This window comes from Octopus bimaculoides, chromosome 4 (genome assembly GCF_001194135.2).
Source record: "Octopus bimaculoides isolate UCB-OBI-ISO-001 chromosome 4, ASM119413v2, whole genome shotgun sequence".
Classification (NCBI taxonomy): domain Eukaryota; kingdom Metazoa; phylum Mollusca; class Cephalopoda; order Octopoda; family Octopodidae; genus Octopus; species Octopus bimaculoides.
The window spans coordinates 84197133-84206558 of record NC_068984.1 but is presented as its reverse complement, the minus strand read 5'-3'; the positions used below and the strand labels follow the sequence as shown (position 1 = coordinate 84206558).

At 37.0% G+C, this 9426-nt stretch overlaps 1 protein-coding gene across 1 annotated transcript in view; it reads left to right on the top strand.

Annotated features, from left to right (window-relative positions):
• LOC106870722 (zinc finger protein GLIS3) overlaps window positions 1-9426 on the top strand; it is a 121882-nt gene that overhangs the window by 94437 nt on the left and 18019 nt on the right. Inside the window, exons 2-3 of the mRNA XM_014916892.2 lie at window positions 1043-1390; window positions 4000-5513. Coding sequence (XP_014772378.2) covers window positions 1048-1390; window positions 4000-5513 — 1857 coding nt within the window. The 5' untranslated portion in view covers window positions 1043-1047. The remainder of the gene's footprint in view (window positions 1-1042; window positions 1391-3999; window positions 5514-9426) is intronic.

The window sequence follows — 9426 nt, the reverse complement described above, 5'->3', positions numbered from 1 at the left end:
CACATATACAAACATACATACATATACATACACACACACACACACACACACACACACACACACACACACACACACACATATATATATATGTATTTTAGTTTTAGGTAAATACTCATTGATAGGCTATCTATATCGTGATTTTGCTAGAAGATTCTTTTTGTTTTTTGTTAAGTCTATTACATGTCACCTAAAAATGCATCGAACATCACTACTGACATACATGTCATATGTTTGCCAACATAATTAACAATGGAAATTTCTAATTTGATATGGAAGACAGAAACAGGTTCGATTATTTGTCATTTACTACTAACAAGAGAGATAATGCTTCTGAACATGTTTTGTCCGTAAATTAGACTTTTCACCACCTCCATCCTAAATCCCTTGGCAGTTGTGCTAGTTTACCAGAACCATTAGAGTGTCAGATAAAATGACTAGCAGTATCAAGTTATAGACCTTTGCATTCCAAGTTCAAACCTTGCCGAACTCAACTTTGCTTTGACTCACTAAAATCAAGTACTAGTCAAGTACTGGATTAATTTTATTAATTCCATAAATGACATTATACTACCAGATGAATTATATGAAATGTTTATTTTCTTACTCATTAGATATACATGGTTATCATTTTTGTAGTTTATACAAAGGAAATTTTTATTCCTCTTTATGAGTTAGTTGACCTTTCCAGACCATACACTACCAGTTAAAGTGATGTAGATTGATGTTCACTTTGAACATCTATATGTTCCAGATGGAAGGATAAATGAAGTATTTAGTACAGGATCTAGATGATGAGGCCAGGTGGAGAAGGGACTGGTCTGTCAGATGGACCAATTGAAAAATGGAGTATTCAGTTTGCATGTTCAGAAGAGCAGTGGTTATTATAACAGAGGTAAAAGACACAGAGAGAAGAAATGATATGTCTGTGAGCTAAGGATAAGACATCAAAAATATGAATGCACTGAATAATGTTTGTTATAATGATGGTTTCCAACAATAATACTGTTTCTTTTATTCATTCAGTTTTAATTTTATTTTGCAGAAAAAATGAGTGGACCGAACCTGTATAACCAAGGTGGAATCCCTTCTTCTAAAGGAGAGTCAAATACTCGAGTAAATATGCACATCCCTGCTCTCCGGATCCAGTCGGAGACCCCACTGCCAACAAATTGCAGCCAGACACCACCAGTCCTACAACCCAGTGATAAATCAGTGCAGTTGCCACCACTGAAAACATCTCGCAGGAATCCCAACTGCAGTAAATTGATCAACACTCCCAGAGATCCAGTGCAAAATATACCCTGTACTGCACAGCAAACAACTAAAAACATTTCTTATATTGTATCCGGCTCCTTACAATCAAATTCTTGCTCCCGACTTAATAGAAACAGTAAGTATCCTTCTAAGTTTTTCCTGTTTTCATCTATCAGAAACTTCCGAGCCAACAAGGAAACCTTGATGTGATCTCTAGTCATGCTAGAAACATCAGTCAAATTCCCATAAATCACATAACACTGCCTTTAAAACGAAGGACACAATGAATAATGTGTCCTTAGAAATAAAATGTTGAAAAAAAAAGTAAAATAGATAAGATAGTCAGAACTGGAATATCTTTAATCTGCTTGGTCACTGCTGGCCTAGGACTAAATATTAACAACATTCCTTTTCTTCTCTTTCTCCAATTTCCAGTTTAGGCTGCTACCTTTGATTTTGTCCAGAAGATTCTGGATTGATTATAGTTGAATCTTGCTGGGTTTATGATATGTGCATGTTACTATAGACAACACAGAGATCAATCAGGTACTGGTATGGCAGTGTGGCAAGATGTTTACTTCCCAACCATATGGTTCCAGGTTCAGTCCCACTGTATGGCACCTTGGACAAGTGTCTTCTACTATAGCCTCAGGCCAACCAAATTTTATGGACAAAAACTGAACAAAACCCATCATGTGTGTGTTTAGTGATATTTGTGTATCTTTGTGTTTGTCTCACACCACTGCTTGACAACTGGTGTCAGTTTGTTTACATTTCCATAACTTAGTAGTTTAAAAAAAAGAAACTGATAGAATAAGTTCCAGGCTTTAAAAAAATGTACTGGAGTTGATTTGTTTGACTAAACTCTTCAAGGCTGTGCCTGCATGGCTGCAGTCCAGTGAATCAAAACAAGTAAAAAAAGGAATAACAATCACACCATAGACTTTTTTAATATCACGCATACACACTACAAAATATTTTAATGTGATTTGTGAGAATTTGTTGTTGGTTGATCATTATGTTGCCAGTAGTTATATGCATATATAAGCCTAGCAAGACTTCCATTGAATAAGGAGTTGTTTACAGACTTAGGGAGAGCTTTGATTTCTTGCTACTATGTTATATTGTGTGTGAGCCTGAGATTGCAATAACATGAGTTCAAGTACTTATCATCCTCTTAAACCTCAACTTCATAAAATGTTCTTACCATCAAGTGAACTTTTAACATAAATATTTTTATATGAATATGGGCTGATTTTCAGGACTGGACTACCTATTTTACAACAACCTTACATATATGATATTGTCAAGTATATATATATATGTGTATATATAATTATTACAAATAAAATAGACATAGATGAAATACTTTTGATGTGATGATCAGCACAGGTAACAGAAACATGAGAGATGGAGAGTAATGATGAGATGGGAAATGGTAGGAGTAGATAAGAAGGTGGTGAGGATGCAAGGTGAAGAAGCAGAAAAGGTGGGCTCAGTGGGGTATGAAAATGTATGAAATAATTATCATTGTTTCTAAACCCTATCCTTATGTCAGAATACATTTTGCTATGAGTGGATAGTTTTCTGCAGCACCATGTACTGCAAGTATATCATTTACAATGCCACCAATCATTTGACTAAAAATGAAATGAAGTGAGGTGTGGTCCTCTGACCCATCTAGGAGTGCAGCCACAACTCATCCAAATGATGCCAGCAAAGAAAGCAGTCATAATACAATGATGATGGGCTGTGTATGTATATATATATATATATATATATATATATATATATATACATACACACATAACATCTCTCAGATATCATAACTACTTGCATGCAATATTATTGCTCAAATGTATAGAATCATTAGAGGATTCCAAGTTTTCAGTTTTGTCATTTTAATTCTATGAAAGTGTGGAATTAACATTTGGGTGCTCTATGGTTAAAAGGGTTATCTTATCCATCCATCCATCTTCTTTGTCCTCTATTCCTGAGAGGACTGTCAGAGTAGAGTCCTCAAGCACTTCTTCCATAGGGTCCTATCAAAAGCAACCAGCTGGATTTTCAGGTGTGATGAACTAAGACTACGGATATTCTTATCAAACCATCTTATTCATGGTCTATCTCTAGGACTCCTACTGGTTAGCTAGGTTTGAAGAATCTGTTTTGTGATTCTTTCCTACAACATTCTTATCACATGTTTGTAGTATTAATGCTATGACCACTCAATGTAGAGAAGTAGAGGCTTAACCTGGAGAAACTCTCTGGGATCCAAGCTACACAACATGTTAAGTAATCCTTTTCCAGAGACCTTTTGGAGGAACCCCATTCTCGGCTGCTTGTATTTACGTTTGTACTCTTTTGGTCATTATCTAACATTCATGACCATAAGGGAGGATAGGCACATAAACTAAACTGAAGACTGTACATTTGGCTTTTTTGCCTGCCTCTCCTCCTCTGAGGATTGAACACATGGGCTGGTGCATTTCTGTGCCTTCACCTGCAATCCAGCATTCAACTCAACCTCCTGCTTTCCATTACTTATGAATACAGCTCCAAGATGCTTAAACTTCTCCACTTGTCTCTGTGATGTTCCAATAATATGCAAAGGAATATCTTAGACTTTAAATAATAAAAGCATGAACAAATCTTTATCTAGTCATCATTTACTGAAATTTTGCCTTGCATTTTCTTAAATGTCAGCCTTCCATATATTTTACCATTTTGTTTAATATTTTCCAGATGGAGCTTTCTATGGGCCACAATGTATAAGTTTGAATGTTCGACAAAGCAATCCAAACATCAGTTTTAATGCTGTACGATTAGAACCTCTCAACAAAAGCCTAAATTCAAGTAGTTTGCCATCAGGGCCTGTTTTGCAGAATCACACACCAACTCTAAGTGAAAACTCAAGCATTCGATCAACACCAAGAGATAATATACTCTCACAGTCTTCATCCCAATATTATGGCATTGGTGACCGATCAATAGGACTCACAACCCAAAGCATTATAAACAACAATAATATTGTAGATAAACATAATTTTCTAGAATCCTCTCTATTTCAAGTTGACAATAACCTAAGCAGCAACACCAACAACAATGGCAACAATAGCAATAATAACAACAACAAAATAGAGTCACAGTCAGCTAACTCCAGTTCTCAGAATGCAAATGAACTTCCTTTCACTGCCAACTTATTAACAGGTAGTGACAATCAACAAATACCATGTGAAAGCTCAAAATCCTTGTCTCCTTACTTTGTGGAGAATTCTCCAACACCTTTCTCATTTAATAACAGTCCAAGACACTCTGCCAATATGAGCTCTCGTCTCTCTGGAAAGACAACCTCGCCTTTATCAATAGATGGGGTTGAACTTACAACTCTAATCAGAACATCACCTACTTCACTGGTAGCCTGCCTCAATGGATCACGGATCTCATCAGCAAGTTTTTCCCCTCAGCACATTGGGCATTTATCAGCTCGGAGCTGTGGAACACCCAACTCAGGGTCAGGCTCATCTGGTAGTCGTAACTTCAGCTATACCCCACAAGGAATATCTTATGGAATAAAAAAGGAAATTGATTCAAATCTTGGTTTAAATAGCCTAGAGAATTATCTGTTGCCTCTTTCAAGTGACAATAAAGATCTTTTCATGAGGAACCAACTGGTTATTCCTCAAGACCAAGTCGCTTATGTAGAACAGATGTATAGCAATCAGCGCATGGCCACATTGGACACTGAGCAGTTCTCAGTCCCTTTCTCAAGCAACAACTTCAATGAGCAGATCAACAACCATAACAACAACATGACAACAAACATCAACAACAATCCAAACAGTAAGCCCCCTGCTGATAACCCGACCTCTGTAAGTACCAATGACACAGGGACAATTCCCACACGTCCACCTCCATCTTATGCACAAGCCCTACATGAACAAAAACTCAAACAACAAATTGGGCTTCCATTGACATCTGCAGGCCTTCAACTTTCATCAAACTTGACTGTAAAAGCAGAACATTTTGAAGATGGAGAGAAAAAACAAATTTGCAAGTGGATTGATTGCAATTTATTGTTTACTGAGCAAGATGAACTTGTGCGACACATTGAAAAAGTGCACATTGATCAGAGGAAAGCTGAAGACTTTACATGTTTCTGGCAGGGTTGCCAACGCAGATTGAAACCTTTTAATGCTAGATACAAACTTTTGATACACATGAGGGTACATTCAGGAGAGAAACCAAACAAATGCACAGTAAGTTAACTTCTAAAATACTTCTGTTCATATATTTGACCATGTAGCTTTACTCAGAGCTACATCATCATCATCATCATCATTTAACGTCCGTTGTCCATGCTGGTATGGGCTGGACAGTTTGACTGGGCTGGCATGCTTGAAGGCTGTGCCAGGATCCAGTCTGATTTGGCATGCTTTTCTATGGCTGGATGCCCTTCCTAACACCAACCACTCCAAGAGTGTAATGGGTACTTTTATATGCCACTGGTATGGGGGCCATTTTGCAGTATCTGCCATGACTGTGATTTTGCTCTGCTTAATGGGTCTTTTTCTCAAGTACGACATAATGCCAACACTCGAAAGGAACATAATGCCAACACTCGAAAGGAACTCAGCCACTTTGCCTCCATGAGGCCCAATGCTCGAAAGGAACTCAGCCACCTCGCCTCCATGAGGCCCATTCAAAGCAGTAGTAAATGTGATAGCTAAGTTGTGATGGCTAAATTGCCCATAGAAGTATCACATTAAGTAGGGTGTTTATACAACTGGTTAGTCCACATCACTCCACAAGGAGCATAGGGCTGGTTTCGCAGTTTCTCTAGTGTAGGTATTCCTCTGTGGATGGAATACTGGTCCTTTCGCAGGATTACTCACTTTTACCAGCTGAGTGGACTGAAACAATGTGAAATGAAGTGTTTTGCACAAGAACATAACACACCACCTGGTCCAGGAACTGAAACCACAATCTTTTGATTATGAGTCCAACACCCTAACCACTATGCCATGTGTCTCCACTGTTTATACAAGTGGTCTAGCTATAAAAGTATGGCAGATATAGTAATGATGGCTAAACAGGTTTAGTAGCAACAGTGATTTGTAGTTATAGTTGTATGAAGCCTTTAGAGGTGAAGTTAGGTATCATGATGACTGTGAAAATGTAATACTGTGCTGGTGCAGTGGTAGCTGTGTGTGTGTGTGTGTGTGTGTGTGTGTGTGTGGTGATTGTCACATTCTGCTAACTGTAGTGTAGGTGTACTAGTGGCTCTGTAAGTGTACAAGTAGCCATGGAAGTATGTTAATCAGAGCGTAATTGTGGTGATTGTTTGGGAGATAAGATGCTGGTTGTGTATATATGTGTGAGAACTCAGATACTTATGTTGAAGATGGGCAATAACCACCAGGCCTTATGAATTTTTTTGTAAATTCATTTAACACTTCCAAATAATTATTGACATAAGCACAAGACCAAAGATTTATAGAAGTTTTCTATGATGACTATGTCTTCTCAAGGACGGCATTAACAAAAGGGTGGTATCTACAATCAGATTTCTTTAAGTAGAACTCTCAGAAACCTCAAGTTTTTAAGGGTGAGAAATAGAAAATTGTGATTCTTTTTTTTTCTTTCGCTGGTTTCATGGACTGTGACTATGCTGGAGTTTTATCATCTGATATGGAGATAGTAATTACATTAGAGTTTAATTCAAATCATTTGAGCACTACATGTTTTCTATATTGAGTATTTCTGGGTCTCATCTGCTGACTCTATATAGTTCTACATTTTTCTTGCTGAGACCTTTACATTGTTTACTTTTAGGCCTCTTGATTCTCAGCTCTGCTTCCCTGTTTGGAACTTTTCCTCTCATATTTCAACCAATTAGCAACAAGAACTAAGTTGTTACCATACAGCAGTTCACATGGATAGCTAGTCTTGAATACCTCTGGGGAACTACAATAAAGAAAAAGGGGCTGAAAATCAAACCCTGATATGCAATATATCTGCATTTTAAATTCCTTACAGAACTTGTTGGTAATGCTTGCCTTATTGACAACACCCATGTAAATGACATGTATAGCTCTTACAAGCCATTAATCTACAACCCATTCTCTTAACAACTCCCAGATCATGGGACACTGGGAAAAATCTTCTCCAAGTAAATGAATATGAGGTAGAGTGGATTGCTCTTAGCTAAAAATTTCTATGACGGACTTCCACACTGTTTCTGTCTACCAAATTCCACTTGTGACTGTGGTAGAAGGCACTGTTTCCTTTCTGACTTAATCAGAGGAGGAAGAAAAACACCCATGATCTTTACTTGGATTTCTGAGACTGGAGGGAGGAAAGGAGAATGTTATCCTCAAACCAGAGACCTGGCTCATATACTTGTAACAGAGTTGTGGATTCTGCTGAAGCAGAGTTTACTGGTCAGGTGACTGTATTAAACTAGGCCAGGGGTTTTCAAACTTTTTGACTTGCGGACCCCTTTATATTTCAGGCTTTACCTTAGGGACCCCGTTATAAACGCTTATGAAATTTATGCATAAATATTTGCTTAAAATAACATATATTTTTGCATTTATTTATTTAACAGTATTTAACAAATAGGTTTATTGTCAATTAAAAGATTTCGATAAAAAACATATATAAAATCAAATTGCCCATAAAAAGTATTTGCTGTCTACGGACCACCTGTCTTGTCCTTGCGGACCCCCTGTGGTCCGTGGACCACAGTTTGAAAACCCTTGAACTAGGCAATGGATTAAGTCTACTGCCAAAGAACAAGAATAGTCTAAGTAGCTTTCATACAGTTTCCAGCTACCAAATTCCATTCAAGGGTTTGGTCAATCCAAGCTATAGTAACAGACACTGGCTCAAGGCACAAGACTAAGGGATTGAACCAGGCACCATATTGGTGTAAAACAAACATCATTACCATATAGCCATGCCACCTACATTTTAGCTGGCTGGCTAATTAATCTACTGACTTGTCACATGAAACAAATTAGTATTGATTCTTGATGTAGGGTCTTTAGATAACACAAATAACAGTGCATGATACTATCTCTCATAGTGTTTTGTTGTTGTTGTTGTTGTTGTTGTTGTTGTTGTTGTTGTTGCTGTTGCTGCTGCTGCTGTTGCTGTTGTTGTTGTTGTTGTTGTAACACCAAGCTAGCCCTGACTGAGTAAATCTACAATCCAAGACATTCTAGCTATAACCATCTCATCCTTCTCTCAGGTGCTGCATCTAGGACTACATTTCCCTTCCTTTTCAAAAAGGTAGTGTAATTTAAGGTAGATTTGATTGTTGTTTCTCTCACAGATAGCAACCCCAGAGAATCTCCCTCACTGAATCATGGTGTTTATTATTTTTTTTTTTATATGTTTGATCTTCAAATTTCAAGTCACTCTGCTTTTCATCTGTTTAGGAACAATAATGTTAGTGGAAGTAATTATATAGCAGTATTTCAGTTCACTTTATACCTTCTTTTCCAAAATTGTCCTATGTCCTAGTCTAACCAATATTTGTCTTCCTTGTGCCTTAACCAAAACAACAAAGGACATAGAGAAATAATGGTCTCTGTGGCATCTGTGTATCATACTAAATGTTTATACAGCATAGAAAGGCTTGCTCTTGTGGTTTTTGTTTGAGAGAAAATCTCTTCATAGACATACTGTTAAAAACACAATATATATCAAAGTGAAATGAATATTGTTGTAACAGTGATTCATGGGAATGTTAGATGTGTTTCACCATTCTTGAGGCTTGTCCATAATGTGTATTCATTTGTCACATATCTGAATGATATTTGTACTTCGATATATAAGAAACAGTAAATAACACATTCACTGATACTGCAGCCGGGCTGGAAAAAGAAACTTAGTGAACAGACAAAAACTATGGCAGTAGACCTTTCTATAGTGTATATACATTTAGTATGATACACAGATGGCTATTTTGATCTAATGCTGTTTCAATCGCAATCAAACTGAATGCCCTTAGAAAATGAAAACCTTCATGCTAAAAACAGGTCACAAAAGCCACTGCAAAGCATGAGAACAATATATGAGATATGAGCTTAATGAATGGCATATATGTATATATATATATATCTATCTATCTTTCTATATATATATATATATATATATATATAT